Source organism: Eptesicus fuscus, chromosome 22 (assembly GCF_027574615.1).
Source record: "Eptesicus fuscus isolate TK198812 chromosome 22, DD_ASM_mEF_20220401, whole genome shotgun sequence".
Classification (NCBI taxonomy): Eukaryota; Metazoa; Chordata; class Mammalia; order Chiroptera; family Vespertilionidae; genus Eptesicus; species Eptesicus fuscus.
This window is the reverse complement of record NC_072494.1, coordinates 34333277-34352190: the sequence shown is the minus strand read 5'-3', so window position 1 is coordinate 34352190 and position 18914 is coordinate 34333277. Positions and strand designations below refer to the sequence as shown.

Below are 18914 nucleotides of genomic sequence, written 5' to 3'. Positions count from 1 at the left end.
GGTCTACCTGTCTCATGTAAAACATTGGAGGTGCAGGGGAACCAAGCCCTTAGTCAGTTGGTTTCCCTTAAAGATCAGCCAGATAATTATCCCCTGGATCAGTGATTATCAAATATGCAAACATGTCTCTGTAGATATTAATGTCACTTCCTGAAGGAGGATGACAGCTCCAAAGGATATTATTATATCTTACACTCAAACTCATTGCTTTTTTTTTTTTTCAAGAATGATACGTTTTTAAGCTTTTACATTTTTGTTTTCTTTTGACTCAGATGCCCACTTGCTGGGCAAGAGGGTGAGTAGCAAGAAAAGTAATGAAATGTAGCTTTTTTCAAATGGTTCTTTTATACTGTGGTTGATATGGGGCTGTTACCGAAGATACGATGAGCTGGGCTGCAGGCAGTTCAGCATCCAGCACCTAGGAGCTGTTTTATATGCACGAAGCTGCCTTCAGAGAGGCTCCTGACTCTGCTCTGTAGCAGGTGATTTTCATCTCGCTGCTTGGAGCATGCTGTACTGTACTGGTTGTGTTCTTGGGATGCAGGTGTCTTTCTGCATCTATATACACTGTCTTTTGATGATCAGATAATTTGTTATTTATTCATCCATGTAAGGTATTTTTTAAGTCCCTATAGTAGTGTTTGCATGTATTTAATCAGAATGTACGGTCATTTGTGTTGTCATTTTTTTTTTTTTTTTTGTAGAAATTGAGGTCCTTGGAGCATTCAAGTCTATTGTTCATAGTATTACCTTAAGTTAAATTTCCAGAATATAGATATCTGTCTTCTGTAAAAGGCTAATAACTGTTTTAAAGCACAGTGGATTTCTTTGAATACCGTTTTGCTCATCAATTTTTGTCTATAAATCAAGAGATGCATTTCTCTGCACAAAAGCTGATCTCCTCGATCAATAAAATCATGCTGAAATGTGTAATATGTATTGCTTTTGTAATAAATACAATAAAAGTTATTTTAAATTAAAAATGCAATTTTTGAAATCACACACAAAAGGAGGTAACATTGGATACATTATATATACACAAAATATTAATAGCATCGTGCAAAATGTGTTTGAAACTAGCTTCTTTAAAATTATCCTTAAATTATTAGATTGTGTATATATTTCCAACTGATGGTTTTAATTGGTGACTCCTGCCTTTATCAAGTTCATTAGCTTTTCGAAATGATATCAGTGGGATCATTATAGTCATGCATTATTGACATTCTAAAGCTTTATTAATTTATTTGACATATTTAATGATCACTTATTGGTTGCCATGCAATGGCTAACAAGAAGTCCCTGTCCTCTTTCTAGAGTTTATGATTGGAAAGGAAAAAGTGAACAGCAGTTCTGTAACTCATCCCTCCCTACTGGGGATGCTTTCCCTCATAAATAACCTTGACCGAAACTGTTATTAGGTAATAGTTATGTAAATGTTTATGATAAAGGGACTTTGAACACTCTCATTAGCGTCAGTAGCAAAGGAGATACAATGAAATGTTGGTAATAACAATATAGTCCAAGGCATCTGATAGAATAACTATCAGTTCTCCAAGTGCAATTGAGAGACAGTGGTTATAAGTATTGCTAAATGTACTGAGCTTTAGCAATATATCTGGAGGACTAACAATAATGAGGGTGTCAAGGGTGTAATTTCCTTAGATCCCTAAGCACCTTGGGAGGTTTTTTTCTTATTCACCAACCAATCCATCCTTTGTAGAAGGCTGGGAGGGTCTGGCTTCATTAACCCTGTTGTACAAATAGGTAAACACCCTTTTTGAGTGGCTCACCTCAACACTGATTGAGTTTTTTGTCAAAGCCCATACCTCATAACAAGGTAAACCATAAGATTTGTAACAGTGAAGGCTCAACAAACACAACATAACTCACTACTATTTTTAAATGTAGCTGGACACTTAACAAATATATCAGAATTAGAAAATGACTATTCAGCGATCAATGATGATTAAGGCTACAGAAATCAAGCAAATAATGACCAATGATGGTCATTATTTGCTTGATTTCTGTAGCCTTAATTATTACATCATGTCGTAAACCTCTACAGGGTCTTCATTGAGGACTCATTGTGAGAAGAGTCAACCTTCAGGCTCATTAGCTTGTCCTGGTTGGTGACAACCTTATTGGCACTTCCTGTGGCAATTGGGCTATCACTTACTACCGTGGCCTCAATGTATCCAATCTACATTCTTTGTCTTGAACTCATTTGATAATTTGACAAAAGCCAAGGGCTCTCCCCAGAAAAAGGTAGACACATGTAAGATTTGCATTCCATTTATGGAGGTCAGGACCTCCTCAAACCCATCCCTGTGCATCAGGGTAGGAAACCAGGAGCTAGATAACAACACCACACACACACACACACACACACACACACACACACACACCCCATCTCCCTTTCTTTGATATGAAAAAAATCATGACATCCATTTGATATTAACTTTTTTTTTGTATTTTATTGATTTTTTTACAGAGAGGAAGAGAGAGGGATAGAGAGTTAGAAACATCGATCAGCTGCCTCTTGCACACCCCCTACTGGGGATGTGCCGGCAACCAAGGTACATGCCCTTGACCGGAATCGAACCAGGGACCCTTGAGTCCGCAGGCCGACGCTCTATCCACTGAGCCAAACCGGTTTCGGCTTGATATTAACTTTTTTAAGCAGAGGAGGAGAATATATGAAATTAGGAAATGCTCACTTTTTTGTTTTTACTAGACATTGTGGAATATTTAAGAATTTGGGTTGTAATCATGGAGAATAATATATTTTTTAAAAAACCTCACTTGATATATTTTTATTGATTTTTAGAGAGAGAGAAAGAGAGAGACAGACATAAAGACAGACAGACAGAGAGAGAGAGAGAGAAGAGGAGAGAGAGAGAGAAACAGAGAAACATCAATTGTTGCCTCCAGACCACATCTCAACAGGGATGGAACCAGCAACCTAGGTATGTGCCCTGACTGGAATCGAACCCACAACTTTTTGGTGTAAGGTTAGCCTTCAGACAACTGAGCCATCCAGCCAGGGCAATGCTTTCTTTTTCTTAAAAACTTCAAGGCACTGTCTTCTTTGATTCTCATTAAGCCCATGCCAGCTATATTACTTTAATCATTATGGGCAGAACTCCCTCCTGAATTCCCAAAGGCATTTAAATACCCTTTTTGGTTGTATGCAATACCTTACCCATGAAACCAGGTCAGATTATATAGGTGAATTTATCCTTGCAATTAAGGGAAATAATTTCAGAAACAGAGGGGCCCTTGGGAAGCAGCATTCCAAATCTAATGAGGCCTAGCCTCAAACAGTGTAACGCCCGTCACCGACCACCCTGCCCACTTTCAGGAAGTAAGTTGTTGATCCACTTGGGTTTTCTTCATTAGTCATCTTACATTATTGTTAACATTCAGTTTTCACTTCCTAAGATCTCTCCTCTCTCATCCATTTCATTGCCTTTTTAGAATTTATGGATGGGATGGGAAACAGTCTAGGCATGATTTAATAAGGTCTATTAAACATTCTTTTCCACATTTAAATTTCTGGCCCTAACTGGATTGGCTCGGATGATAGAGCATCAGCCTGTGGACTGAAAGGTCCCAGGTTCAATTCTGGTCAAAGGCATGTACCTTGGTAGTGGGCACATCCCTAGTAAGGGGTGTGCAGGAGGCAGCTGATCGATGTTGCTCTCTCATCGATGTTTCTAACTCTCTCTCCCTTTCCCTTCCTCTCTGTAAAAAATCAATAAAATATATTTAAATTTCTGGATCATTTTAATCAATCTGTGGTTTGACCCTTATTTTCTGCATTCATCAGTGTTTCAGAGGAAAGGTGGTTTCAGCGGAAGGTGTCAGCAAACCCAAAGTACTAGCACCTTCTGTCTGACAGAAGGTTACTGTCATCTACAGTGAAGTTCGGAGATAAGCAGTCTGAGACTAAACTGGAGCTCCCTCAATCATCAAGGACCCAGGTCCTTCTGACATGTTAACGCATCATCCTCAAAGCATGTTAGATTCTACCTCTTGTACAATATAGCTACTCAAACTATGGGAACGGGGTCTATACTATATTCCAGTCGGCAGGAAGGAACAAAAAGGTCACACCAACTTCTGTTAAGGATATTTTCTAGGTGTTGCATATAACATTTATGCTCACATCCCATTGGCCAAAGCTTTGTCCAAGGCAAGACAGGCTGGGATTTTTTTTTTTTAAATTCCCGGTGGTCTTGTGTCAGCAGTAAATACGGGGTTTAATTACTAAAGAAGAAGGTTGAAATAGATATTGATAAGGGTTAGCTAGCTGGTAGTAGGGACTTTTCAGCAAGTCCAAAAGGATAACAAGGTGAGCAGTAGTCTTTGCAATTATGCTGCTATCCCTTAAAAGAGAGAGTAGTTTTCATTCATCAAGTCTGATCTTTCCATAGTGCATGGCTGTCTTGACTCACAACCAAAGCAAACTCTACAATATTTCATGAACAATGAGACCTTTTGAAAATTTATATTAGTTTTATTCTCATATAATCTGCATACAGGCAACTTTTCTGGCCCAGATTTTTTTTTTTTGGTGAGACATTCAAGAAATACCAAGTCAATATACAAAAACTAATTGGAGAAGCAATTTGAATACTTTGTGAATTGATTTGACAAAGGCCAAAGTGAATGCATTCATAACATAGTGTAGAACTTCTTAAAACCATCTCCCAATTCTCTCAAAATCTTACACTCACACACACACACACACACACACACACACACACACACACACACACACACCCTGCAGTGTGTACACCCCTGTTGAACTCCCCACAACCCTTCCCCTAGCCTAGGTATGGCTGGCTTTTGTTTTTTTACCCTTCCCCATTCACCTGATCTCTTCCACTAATTACTGCCTGCCCATTCTTTATAAAGCAATCAAACCAGTCTGAGTACAATTCTGCATCTGACCTATTGCCCTAGTTCTCCAGAAAACAATCTAGATTAGATTGAATTGTTCTTAAAGTTCAAAGGTCTAGAAGAGCCTGTAATGCTTATTTATTAATTTATCTGACCTTGGACACATAATAAAACATATAATTCTATAACCCCTTATATGTAATTGCAAAATCTAAATAGCTTTAGAAACAAAGATTTCTTCTAGTTTATTCGTCAAGCAAAACCTGACCTTAACTTTGTGAGGGCATTTATAGTCTCTATATCCCACTTAGTATAAATATTTTTATACTTCATGGAGAAATATTAGTAAAACAATATAAGCAATTTAGTACCTTTCTGAAGTCCTAATAATTCTGAATCTGAAGTAAACCATTGAGATGGAGAATTATTTCCTGTGACAATGCTCTATTTTATGCCCATATTTATGTAAGAATAGACAAAATTTACTTCCACTTTTTAAAATTATTTGTTGTTCAAACACAATATATATTAGGTACTGTGAAATACATATGCCTCAAGAAGTTGAACATCTGGTATGTTAAGAAAAATTACTCAGAACTTGGAACTAGGCAAAAGGGATCACTGGAGAAATTTTTCAGTGGATTACTAAGTACGGTCTAGCAGACCTTCTCTGGGGATTATCATTTCCCCAGAAATTACACAGGGGTGTGTAATTATGTTTCATTTTCTACTAACTAGGCCTTTGTTTTACAACTATAAAAAGTAGAGGTCCATTTGTAGAAAATGGATAAGAATGCAAGTGATTCTTTCCTGAGAATAATACAATGATTCTGATCACAGCAAAGCAAATGCATTTTGTCCAGTAAATTCATTTTCATGAATTAGAAAAGCTGATTCCAAATATTAGTTTGTTGCCCTGTCTAATATTAACCAGTTTTGCATCTACTGGAAAAGTGATTTCAGAATGCCTTTTCCTGACTGACTACATTAATCTCTGTTTCTCAAATTCTTCTTTGAACTAGGTATAGCATCTTAATGGTCCCTCATTAATTGAGTTGAGTAAAATCTCTGCCACATACTCATTTTATATTTACATACCAAGTCAATGTACACAAACTAATTGGAGAAGCAAATTGAATATTTTGTGAATTAATTTGACAAAGGCCGAAGTGTATGCATTCATAACATAGTGTAGAACTTCTTAAAACCATCTCCCAATTTCTCAAAATCTTACACACATGCACCAGAGCATGTACGCTTCTTGTTGAGCTCCCCAAAACCCTTCCCCTAGCCTAGGTATGGCTGGTTTTTGTTTTTCTACCTTTCCCCATTCACCTGCTCTCTTTCAGTAATTATTGCCTGACCATTCTTTGTAAAGCAATCAAACCAGTCTGAGTACAATTCTGCAGCTGACCTATTGCCCTAGTTTTCCAGAAAACAATCTAGATTAGATTAAATTGTTCTTAATGTTCAAAGGTCTAGAACCGTGGTTGGCAAACTGCGGCTCTCGAGCCACATGCAGCTCTTTGGCTCCTTGAGTGTGGCTCTTCCACAAAATACCATGGCCTGGTATTTTGACAAAGGCCAAAGTGAATGCATTCATAACATAGTCTATTTTGAAAAAGTGGTGTTAGAAGAAGTTTAAGTTTAAAAAATTTGGCTCTTAAAAGAAATTTCAATCGTTGTACTGTTGATATTTGGCTCTGTTGACTAATGAGTTTGCTGACCACTGGTCTAGAAGAACCTGTAATGTTTATTTATACTAATAAGAGAGTAATATGCTAATTAGACCAGGAGACCTTCCAGACGTTGTTCCAGACAAAGCCATGGTGGCAGGGACAAGGCAGAGATTGTTAGGGGGCAATCAGGCCAGCAGGAAATAGCAATTAGGGGGATCAGGCTGGCAGGGGAGGGCAGTTGGGGGTGATCAGGCAGGCAGGCAGGCAGAGAGGTTAGGGGCAATCAGGCAGGCAGGCAGATGAGCGGGTAGAAGCCGGCGGTCCCAGATTGTGAGAGGGTGCAGGCTGGGCTGAGGGAACCCCGCACCACCCCCCCCATGCACAAATTTCGTGCACTGGGCCACTAGTTCATTAATAAGCATTATGAATGTTATTAACCATGGAAGATTATACTTTAAAAGGTGTTTGCTCTCTAGCAACTCACATATTGACCCAAGATAAGCTGTGGAAAACCTATAAAGGCAGTTAAGTATACATTAAGTGGTAAATGATAAATGATCAGTGTGGATTTGCGAGGCTGTGGTCAAGTTTCTGGATGACTGTTCTTCTTCTCCTTGATTCCGCATTGCTTTCCATTCACTGGGCAGGCAATTCTGCTTTGCATTCTGGAGTGCAGAGGAAGGGAGGCACACCAACGAGGCACATTCCGTGTCCTGGAGTTGTTAACAGTTAACATGGGAGAAAGATATGAGCAAGTCATTTCAAAGTAATGCAAATCCGTGGAGGAGAGAATGAAATTTGAGACCTTACTGTGTCCCTTAGACTTTATCTTTATTACAATTTTTTTGTACTATTCTTTAAACCTAAAATTGTGTAGGAATTGTACTCCTATTTTATCGTGGAGCATGGACAACCAGCAAATTGCTGTAACAGTCATGAACAAGGAGCTATGAGAGCCCAGCGCTAGTTTACATGCAGGACTTCGGAGTTCTTCTCAGGTTTGGCATCCATCAGGCCCAGCTCCTTGCTGGGAAGCCATAAATCGGGAAGATCAGAGGCAGGTAAGGGTAGTTGACTTCCCTGCGCTTTCTGTCTTCAGTGTGCTCACAGCCTGGGGAGAGCTGGTTAGTTGAGAAAGGGGGATGAGGTAGTGCCCAGAGTTGGGTTTTACCTGGAAAAGCATCAGAGATTGGCACCCCTTTCTCCACCAGCAACGCTGGAGAGAGTTGCAGAAGGTGGACTTTAAACACGGGCAAATATTGACAGAAGTGAAGGTCATGGCAAGACCCTGTCGCCCACGTCTGTCATGGAAGGGTAAGCCTGCACTTCAAAGGGACTGGTCAGCTGGATTTGCATGAACAGAACCTAAGCAACTTCTGAAACCGAGTTTTAAAACTGGCAGTTCTTTTCCCACCCCTTTATGTTCTTGCAAAGTCCTCTCTGTAGCAACTTCATACAGCTGTTTTTAATTTCCTGTTACAAATTTCCCCCCTCTTTTTTTTGCATTCTTTCCAGGGAAGAGGAATCAATACAACCCGTTCTCTAGGAGGGAGGTGGTTGGTTGGTCTGGTCTTTAGCGGTGTTAGAAGACCTGTTTTGATCCAAACCAGGGGTCCAGGCCTGAGTCAAGCAATTGATCACAAGATGTTTTTTCGGGTTGTGTGCTGTCTTGTGGTTGTGTGGCTGATTTCTGGCTCAGATGGTACGTATGCTTTCCTTAAGCTCCGTTTCCAAGGCACTTGATATCAGTTGGTGGGTTGTGAGGCATTCTGTCTAGGATTTTAATGACATTTAAATCAATGAAATGCATCTGTCGTATTGAAAAAACCTCAAGATGCGTGGCTGTATTCTCTGTACTCCATAGGGGCCTAGTAAATATTTACCGTGAGTCTGCTCTGCAAGTGGGTGGCTACCTGTGTGCTATCCCCTTCTGTGCTAGGAGCAAAAACAGTATCCGTTTCAAAACCTTCAGTGGTCTTACCTAAACTCCAGGAGTGCCTTTTGGAAAGGGAATTGCTTCTTTGGGAGTGGATAACTTACGGCTGAATTTGGGTGAAATTCCGGTTAACCTTTCGAAAACAAAACTTTGGGAATCGCAGGGTAGGGAGGGACGTGGATGTACAGGAACATGGAAGAGCACAGGGAATCAGAGTCAATCATCCAGCAAAAGGAGAGTCAGATGGGGGGACCGCCAGAGGGCTTCCTCACAGCACCTGATGTGCCAGGGAATCTGTTTCCTTTTCCCTCCAGCAGAGAGCTGTCCAGAACTCCCCTCCGTGGACAATAGCATAGTTGTTGCAAAGGAGGCGGAAGGACACGTTCTGGGGACCTACATTTGCATCCAGGGCTACCACCTGGTAGGAGAGAGCACCTTGTTTTGCAACGCCTCTGAGGAGTGGAACGCCCCTACCCCCAGGTGCCGCTGTAAGTTTGATCTTTCTGCTTCTTTGTCCACCTTGTCATCCCACTGTATTCTTTCACATTCTGCCTCCAGCAGCTCCTGTTAAAACGTTGTAAGGCAGGAATCCCACCTTCTAGGAATCCATTTTTAAAGCCCTCTAGAGGCGGGACTTCTTTTAGACTCAACCACCCCTCCAAGAAGGAAAGAATTTCCACCAAATAGTAAAATGACTTTTTTTTTTTTTGGGGGGGGGGGGGGACTGTGATATGTTGAATATCATACTGATTTGCAGTTTTTATATTATGAAGATTTTAAACGTATACAAAAGACGGGTGAGTAAAATGAAGGCATAGTTACTTATCACCCAGCTTCAACAAGTATCAGCCCATGACTGATCTTTTTTCCTCCTACAATGCTGCTTTGCGTTATTATTACTTGGAGGCAAATCTATCATATCATTTTACCTCATTCATCCTATAACCTTGAACTGAGAAAAATTGATGTCGTTAATTTACAAATGTGATAACTGAGATCCACGGGACTTGCTCAAGCTCACAAAACGCATTTGTGGTGTCTGCGGAGATGGAGGAAAAGTCGTCCGTATTCTCTTTATTATTGCTACTTTTAGGAACAGTTGGATTGATTCTCCTTTATCCCCAGGGCAAAGAACACCAGCATGTTCGCCTCTTACTCGTATGACCAAATTCACACCTCTCTGCATTCTCTCCTGCTTTTACACCCGAGAAAACAAAATGAAGTAAAAAAATGGCAGTACACGTATATACTTGGCTGGATAAACAAGAAGGAAACACTTGCCTCAAACCTAGGCTCAAGAATTTTGAGCAATGCTTTACATAACAGGATGATGAGCTTGCTACTGGCAATTTCCAGTTCGATGCTTAACTATTTCTAGTAAGTTCAGGTGCCCATTGTCGCTCTTGTGCACAACCAAGACCTTTGCACTCTTGGTCATGCACAGGAGTGACAATGACAAGCGTGACACTCAGGCCAGTCCAGTCTTTTCTCACCCTGATTGATACCATTTGGTATCATGTCCTAGTCCCTATTAAGAGAGTGCAGTTTTAGCTCGAATTTCTTTGTTTTCTCAATGAAGTGCCGGGAGGTCTAGTGTTTGCTGTGGTGGGTTTCATCCTAGCCTTCTCGGGTCACCGCCTGTTTTCTTCCTCAGTGGGCCACTGTCCCGACCCTGTGCTGCTGAATGGCAAGTTTAGTTTCCAGTGGCCTGTGAAAATGAGAGACAGAGTCACGTTTAGATGCAACGAGCACTACATCCTCAAAGGCGGCAACTGGAGCCAGTGCCAAGAGGACCACAGCTGGGTGCCTCCCTTCCCCATCTGCAGAAGCAGTAAGTTCAATAGAAACCAATGCAAATCCCAAGGATGTTGATCAACACTGGCAGCCAGGCTATTCGCCACATCCATCGGATGATTTCCTCTCTTGTGTATCTGGGGAGGGTTTAGGATCTAACAGACAGCCAAGAAACACTGGGAGGCCCTAACCGGTTTGGCTCAATGGACTCAAGGGTCCCAGGTTTGATTCCAGTCAAGGGCATGTACCTTGGAGTGTGCAGGAGGCAGCTGATGGATGTTTCTAACTCTCTATCCCTTTCCCTTCCTCTCTGTAAAAAATCAATAAAAATTTATTTAAAAAAAGAAAGAAAGAAACACGGGGAGCTCAAGGAGCAGGGCCTCAGCTCCAGTGGCATATTCCCGTTAAAGAGCAGCATTCAGACAGTGAACAACGCTTTTTTCTTTTCTCAAGTGGGATTCCCGTCCACTAGGTCTAGCACAGGGTAACTTGGGACATCTGTCTTTTTAAAAATATATATTTTATTGATTTCAGGGAGGAAGGGAGAGGGAGAGGGTGATAGAAACATCAATAATGAGAATCACCGATGAGCTGCCTCCTGAATGCCCCCTACTGGGGATCAAGCCAGCAACCTGGGCATGTGCCCTTGATCAGAATCAAACCCAGGACGCTTCAGTCTGCAGGCCTGACACTCTAGCCACTAAGCCAAACTGGTTTGGGCCATCTGACTATTTTTTAAATTTTTATTTCAAGATAGTGCAAGTTTTTATTGAAAAAATACACAAAACAGGGGAAAAGACCATTACTCACAGTAAAATAAGAGTTGAAAGTACTTCTTCTTATTATTTTATCCTATCTAATAAAGAGGGAATATGCTAATTGACTGCCATGCCATCAAAGGTGGTGGCACCCACAGCCACAAGATGGTAGTGCCCAGTCCCATCAGCCCTAGGTGGGTCCGGCCGCTCCACGTGCCTGCCTCCAGAGTCCCCCAGTCCCCTCAGCTCGCCCAGCCACCCAGGGGCGGCCCAAGGCACAGGCAAGCCTCAGATGTCGGCTGCCCAGCTGCCCAGGGCCACCCGAGGCTCAGGGAACCAGGGCCAGCCAAGGCTTGTGCTGCCAGCAGTGGCAGCAGCAGAGGTGTGATGGGGGCATCACCTTCCCCTGATCGCCAGGTTGCCTCCCGCCCTGAGGGCTCCTGGACTGTGAGAGGGGAGTTCCCCGCCTTCAGTGCATGAATTTTCATGCACCGGGCCTCTAGTTATATATATATATGAGAAATATGCTAATTAACTGGCATGTCATAATGGGTCTACTGGACAGGAGGAGGTTGTGAGCGAAGCATCAGGGGCGGGGTGGCAGGGGCCTTCCACACGCCTGCGCTGGGGGAGGGCCTGATTAGCAGCGGCTGTGGCTGCTTCAAGAGCTGGAGAGGGAGGCAGGGCCAGACCAGCAGCGGCCGCAGCTGCTGTGGGGCCCGGGGAGTGAGGCAGGGCTGGACCAGCAACTCAAGGGTGGGCAGCACCATGCAATTTTTAGTCGCGTGCTGGGATCCTAGTATACAATAAGAGTTGAACGTACCTCCTCTATCACTATAATTCGAAGCTCTCAAAGGCAATTAATTGGGTGTATTTATTTCATGACTTTTTCTCTTATTTGTGCAGATATTTTAAGTAAACAAATGCAGTGGTTCCTGTCTTAGCTCCAAAATGCAGGATTTCTGTCTTTTTGTTTTAGTTCATTGCCCAATTCTAAGGGAAGCTCCCTCAGTCACTGAATAAAGCAGATTCTTTTCTGTTTAGGTCCAAGATCCAAATCATCTCCTTCAGTTCAAAACTGTACTCTTAAAAGTCACCAGAAAACCCTATCTAAACTGGAATTTCTTAAGTCATTGAAAAAATATTTTGTTTTTTCTATACAGCCTTTGAACTCAGTTTTTTGATCTTTTAACAATTATTTATTAACTGCTCAAGTAATGCATCTCTGTTGTAAAAAATTTTTTCAGAAAATAAAAAGAGAAAAATATAATTACCTACAGACTGACCACCCAGGGATCGCAGAGTACTTAGATATATAATTTTCAGACCTTGTTGTTCATAGATGTTTGTATATGATGGTGTTTTATAAAAATTATATTGTATTATACATACATACTCTTTCATGTCTTGCTGTTCTTACTCAGCTATTTATATTGAAGACCTTTATGTTTCAGTAAACATACACCTATGTAATTATTCTTGATTTAGCCTTTAATCTTGATCAACATGTTTAGACTTAACCTCAGAGCTGAAAGCATAATATCATTTCACCTGCTCATCGTATAGGTTAGGAAGAAAGCCAAGAGGGATGAAATGGCTTCTTTAGTGCCATGTGGTTACTGGAAGAGCCAGAACTAAAACTCACAACATCTAGTACCTCCTCCAGCCCTCTTTCCACAATTCTCATCCTCAATGATCCTAGCTTTGTTCTCTCTCTCTCTCTCTCTCTCTCTCTCTCTCTCTCTCTCTCTCTCTCTGTTTTGACAAAGCTCTCATATTGTATAACTCTGTCCCTTGGGGGATGTCAGCCTCCATTTGAGCTCATGCTATTGATTTCCTGTTTCAGAGTTACTTCTTCGACTTCTGTTTGTGGGCTAAGTTTTCTTTTCTTGTATACTGACAATTAGCATCTCTACCACTTTACCTCCTTTCCTTGAGCTCCTGCCAATCAGAAAAGTCCTCCTCTCAGATCGCTAATGACTCAGGATGAGCCCAGGGAGGGGGTCTTTCCCATGGACAGATATGAGTTTGAGCAGAAGGAAATGAATGGAGAACATACATGTCCCTAGATGCCACACGTGCTGCTATGATGATGGTAGGTGCTGGCATAGACCATTACACGTAGCGGGTGTTGTTAATTGAGCATAACTGAACTTCAAAACTGTCTCTCCTATTGCTCCTGTCCCTCAGGAGACTGTGACCCTCCTCAGAACCCAGCTCATGGCTATTATGAAGGAGGAGATTTCAACTCAGGATCTACCATTACTTACCACTGTGAAGACAGGTAAGAGGATGCAGCCTTACAAATACAAGAGCTCGCCCATTGACTAGTAGCATTCATTTCGGGAATGACCCAGTCTGTCTCAAAACTAGTCCCCTGATTTCCTACTGCTCAGGATTCTGAGCTCATTCTAATTTTGAGAGCTGCCTTAGTCCATTTCCAGCTCCACCCAATCCCTAGAAGACAGACTAACCTTCCTATTTATCCTAATTAAAGCATCATCTTTTTTTTTTTTCGGTTAGGTAAGACAAAATAGATATTATAAATGTATATTTTTTCTAAGGAACCTCAGAACAAAAAATTCAAGGAAATACAGAACACACGGAACTGCAGAAATAGAAAGATTTAGAATATAGGTCCTTAAAATACCCTAAAGTCTAGCCTTAATTTAGACTGCCTGGTCACCCACCTTACAGATCGCCTCGCTTTTTCTTTCCCTTGCCTCCTTCTTATTGACTCAGGGTTATGTGCCCTCACTAGCATTTCAATCTCATTATGTTCCTCCAGCAAACTTTGCAGTCAACTCTCACGTTTTTTTTTTTTTTTTTTTTCTGATTAGAAGCTGCAGCTTCTTTTCAGCCAGTTCAGTAGGATGCATTTGAAGGCTGTCTCTAGCTTTCTTCTCCTTTTTAGAGACTAGATGACAGGTGCTTATTTAAAGTTCTTCCCCTCACCTCCCCTTCCAAAAACTGTACGTATAAACGCACATATTCAGAATTTCTCACTTCTCCCCGTTTTACGGGTTGACTCATCAGTTGGGCTCTCCACACCCCAGGGAGCGGTTGTACTTTAGTACTACCTTGTAATACAGAGAGCACTTAAGCATGCCTTATGGGTCCAGGGCAGAGAGGTGGGTTCCATCACAATAAGAAATACCGAAATACAGCAACACAAAACCTGCCTTAGTTGCCCAGTTCAGAAGGTGAAAGGCTGAGCGTTGTGGCCATTCTAATTTCTGTTCAGATACCGCTTGGTGGGCACACAAGAGCAGCAGTGCATCGATGGGGACTGGAACGGTGCACCTCCGGTCTGTGAATTGATCCCAGAAGCTCCCAAACCAGCTCCACAGACTGCACATGAGAAGGCACTGGTAAGTAGTAGGCTCTTGTCTGTCTTGTCCACAGCTGGATCGTCAGGGCCTGGCATTGCTCCTAGTACATGCTTAGTAAATATCTGATCAATTTGGGATGTTCTTGAATGGGTTGGCCTTGACCTGATTGTGGAATGGGGCCCATAAACTGTTATCTCACATTTTTATATATGGTAGTTCCCATTTGCCACCCGACGAGGTGCTGTTAGTAGGTGTCATTGTCTCATGTACTTTATAGAGCAAGGCACATAAACTCATGACTATGATATTTTTATTGATTTCAGAGAGGAAGGGAGCACGAGAGAGAAACATCAATGATGAGAGAAAATCATTGATCAGCTGCCTCCTGCACTCCCCTTACTGGGGATTGAGCCAGCAACTTAGGCATATGCCCTTAACTGGAATTGAACCTGGGACCCTTCAGTCTGCAGACCAACACTCTATCCACTGAGCTAAGGTGACAACTCAGTTTTCATTGAGACTCCTCTTTTAGTTTATATTTACTACTTGGATAATAGTAAGTGTATTTGAGCATCATGTTTAAGATCCACATCCCTATGTAAGTTAGCCTGGTTCTGAGCCCCATTCACAGACCTAAGCACTACTCATTATCTTCAGAATATCAAGCTGGCTCTCTGTTCTTAAGTTGTCATTTACAAAAAATTTTCTTTCTTCAGCTTGCCTTTCAAGAGAGTGAGGAACTTTGCAAAGCCGTAGAGAACTTTATGCAAAGATTAAAGGAAAACGGCTCAACAATGGAAGAGCTAAAACATTCTCTGGAAACAAAGAAAGCTGAGTTGGAGGCAAAAATATTGCCCTGACATTGTAGCTGAGTTGACTGGGTAATGTCAATACACCTATAAATAAAGTTTCCTCTTGGTTCTGAAATTGGTTTCAGAATTTTCTCTCATTGGACTGAAAAGCAACTTCATAGTAATCAACTGCAGTTGTATGATGGACCGTGTGTGTGTGTGTGTGTGTGTGTGTGTGTGTGTGTGTATGTGTTTGAATGTGGAAAGACCAAGTGTGATGGTTGTCTATTTAAGACAAGAATTAGCAACACATTAATGGGGAGAAAAGGGTTTGATTTCCTGTATGCCAGGAAAATCAAAAGCTCAGATCATAACTAAGAGTGTGCCTCATATTAATATGAGACAGGAACGATGCAGCCAAAATTAGCCTCAAGTGAACCAAAATTATGAGGTAAAAATTAACCATTTATTTTGGGAAATAGGCTCAGAACAGTTATATCTTAAAATGGGCCATTGAGGAATAAGTAGAATTAGGATCCAAACTCTCTCCTGGGTTTTGCCCCGATATCCTATTTATGAAAACAGGTTTCCAAATCTTCCGCAGTAAGTAAGATTGCTCATGGCTTTTTGGATGAAACCCATCCTGCATGGTAAATTTGAGATGGTGCAACACAAGCGAATATATTCTTTTTTTTTTTTTTTTTTTTGAGGCCAGAAGACACAATAATCCCAAGGGTTTCCTGTCAAGATGTTATACTGAGCTGATATCACAAGCTTCTTCCAACCCCAACTCTGCCCTCTGTTTAAGACACATAGGAAATATGAGTAAAATACAAGCAAAATACATAAGAGAGCTTGAAATAATGGAAAATCTCTAGGCGAAGTTAAGAAGGAGGAGGAGGAGGAGGAGGAGGAGGAGGAGGAGGATGAGGAGGAGGAGGAGGAGGAGGAGGAGAGACTCTCAAGTAGCCCACAGTCTCTGAATAGACACAAGACATGCATGCCCATGTCTTCATTTAGGATGGTTAGGATGAAATGGGCACCTTTCACAGAACAGTATGCTATGGGAGCTCACATGTGAGGAGCATGACTTCCATCTGGGAAGAGTCAGAGGCAGGAAAATTGTCAAGGAAGATGTCATAGTTATTTGAGCCTTTAAAAATGAGAAGTTAGAGACAAAGATTAGGGAGGAGACATTCCGAGTGAAAAAATAATTTGAGAAATGTAGTAAGAGAGCCTGAGCTTTTTTAACCAAGTAAGTCCACTTGTAGAATTAATATAACTTGAGCAAAATGGTTTTTAATTTGAAGCTATTCATTATGTTATTACCTATATTGTCTGCCCTAGTAAGAACTTGTGAGCCTTTGAAATGTCCCATCTTAGAGAAATGTTAAGTAAATTATGACACATCAAATGTAATGCAGCCTTTTATAGTGAAAACTAGAGGCCGGTGCATGAATTCCTGCATGGCTGGGGTCCCTTGGCCTGGCCGGTGATTGGGGCTGTCTCGCCCAGTCCTGATAGGGGCCAGTTGGGCCTGCTGGCCAGGGAGAGGGCCCACGGGAGGTTGGCTGGCTGTGGGAGATTGGCTGTGGGAGCGCACTGACCACCAGGGAGCAGCTCCTGCATTGAGTGTCTGCTCCCTGGTGGTCAGTACACATCATAGTGACCAGTCAACTGGTTGTAACGGTCACATATATATAAACAGAAAATTGTAAAATATAATCTTGAAATAAAATACAGAAAGACAAGTTGTTATGACTGAATTTACTGAAAAACTTATTCTTATAGAAAAGGATCAGGCAATAATAGGTACAGATGAAAACAGTTGTCTTAAAAGATGTAATTACAGGTGTTAACTTTTAAAATAATAATTTGTTCCCACTGATTTTTAGAGAGAGTGGAAGGGAGGGAGGGGGGGACGAAAGAGAGAGGGAGAGAGGAGAGAGAGAGAGAGAAAGAACATCAATGTGGCATTGGTTGCCTCTCTTCCCACATGCACCTGACTGGCCTGGGGATTGATCCTGCATCCCAGGTATGTGGCCTTAGCCAGGAATCAATCCCATGATCCTTTGGTGTGCTGGGTGACACTCTAACCACTGAGAAACACTGGCCAGGGCTAAATAATAATTTTTAAGAGGTGCTCTGCAGAGGCAGGAAAAATGGGGCCTGTTTGGGGAGTAGCACATTGTCTGAATTGGCCTGTATAAAGCATAGGAAGTGATGAGAGAAAAAACTGGAAAGATCCATTACAGTGAGTTTATGGAGGGCTTTAAAGGGTATGTTGGAGATTTTAAAATTATTTGGTAGGCAGCGAGTACAAATGGAAGACTTTCAAGCAAGGAAGTGATGAGGACAGAACACAGACTGTAGGTACTATCGGTGGAAGTAGGAAAAGAACTGAGACAGAGAACCCACTACAATAGTCCCCATGAGCGACAATGAGGACCTGAACTGGTTTGACGGCAGTAGAAATAGAAAAGAAACAGCAGATAAGAGAGACATTGCAAAATCCAATAAAAATACTATGTCAACTGATTGAACGTTGGAGGATGAGGGAGAGAAGAGTTTGAAGGCAAGTCTGAAATAGTATTCCTGGGAGCCTGGCTTAATGTTGGGGTCAGAGGTTAGGCTCTGGGCAGGAAATGAGAAGTTCCCCTTTGGATGTGCTGAGTATAAGGTACTTGTAAGATATCCAATAGGCAATGTGAGTCTGCATTTAGGAGAGTAATCAGAGATAAAGATGTAGTTAGAGGATCGTTATCTTATAGGGAATAGTTAAAGCCATGAGAGTAAGTAAGGTAATTAAAGATGTGAAGAAAAAAGAATTTAAAAGAAGAACCTGGGATGTATCCATATTTAGAGATGAGAAGGAGAAAGTAGGGTAACAATAATCAAGAAAGAACAATTAGTAAGATTGGAACGTCAGGAAAGTGTAGGAGTCTAGGCGAATGGAAGCCCAGGGAGAAGAGAGTTTCAGAAAGGAGATAATCAGCAGTGTTCCAGGCTGCTAAGAAATCAAAGGAGATAAATTAAATAAATTTTGGGTTTGGAGAAAGGTCATTTCTCAAAGAGGTCTTTCAGAAATGGTGGGAAGAAGTCAGATGGGAAGGCCACAAAAGGAGGGCTGTGGACTGATTATGAGAAAGAGTAGGGAGGAAACGTGGGAGCCTTTTTTGAGAAGTTCAGCATTTCACAACAGAAGAAATATAGAATTTCAGGTTTCAGCAAGATTAAGGCAATATTTCAGGATGAAAGACACACTGAAAATAAGGAAGGCCCTGGCTGGTAGCTCAGTTGTCCTGATACGCCAAGGTTTTGGGTTTGATCCCCAGTCAGGGCACATACAAAAATCAACCAATGAATGTATAAATAAGTAGAACGACAAATAGATATATATCGCTCTCTTTCTCTCTCTCTCTTAAGTAAAGAAAATAGGGGAAAAGAGGGGGGGAGTAAGAGATCAACCAAAAGACTTGTATGCATGCATATAAGCATAACCAAAGGACACAGACATAGCGGGGGTGGGAGTGGCCGGGGAGAGGTCAATGGGGGAAAAAGGAGACATATGTAATACTTTAAACAATGAAGAATTTAAATAAAATTAAAAAAAGAAAATAGGGAAAAGAACAAACAAATATCTTCTGAAATAGGAGTGAATAGAAGAGAAAACTGGAGGTGGGGAGAAGTTACTGTAGAATGATTTTCTTTTTTATGAA

General features: G+C 41.5%; 1 protein-coding gene across 1 annotated transcript; it reads left to right on the top strand.

Moving 5' to 3' along the window:
• The first annotated feature begins 8190 nt into the window (after positions 1-8190).
• C4BPB (complement component 4 binding protein beta) lies at positions 8191-15312 on the top strand. The gene is made up of 6 exons (XM_028129212.2): positions 8191-8286; positions 8838-9008; positions 10175-10351; positions 13263-13356; positions 14317-14443; positions 15121-15312. The coding sequence occupies exons 1-6, from the start codon at positions 8229-8231 to the stop codon at positions 15262-15264; spliced, it is 771 nt and encodes a 256-aa protein (XP_027985013.2). The 5' UTR covers positions 8191-8228; the 3' UTR covers positions 15265-15312.
• Positions 15313-18914: the final 3602 nt, after the last annotated feature.

Bases quoted from the DNA above. Each gene is read 5' to 3' on its own strand.
- C4BPB (XM_028129212.2), top strand. From the start codon at position 8,229: ATGTTTTTTCGGGTTGTGTGCTGTCTTGTGGTTGTGTGGCTGATTTCT. The intron at 9,009-10,174 runs GTAAGTTTGATC...TTTCTTCCTCAG, and splicing joins CCCTACCCCCAGGTGCCGCT to TGGGCCACTGTCCCGACCCT. The intron at 14,444-15,120 runs GTAAGTAGTAGG...TTCTTTCTTCAG, and splicing joins CTGCACATGAGAAGGCACTG to CTTGCCTTTCAAGAGAGTGA.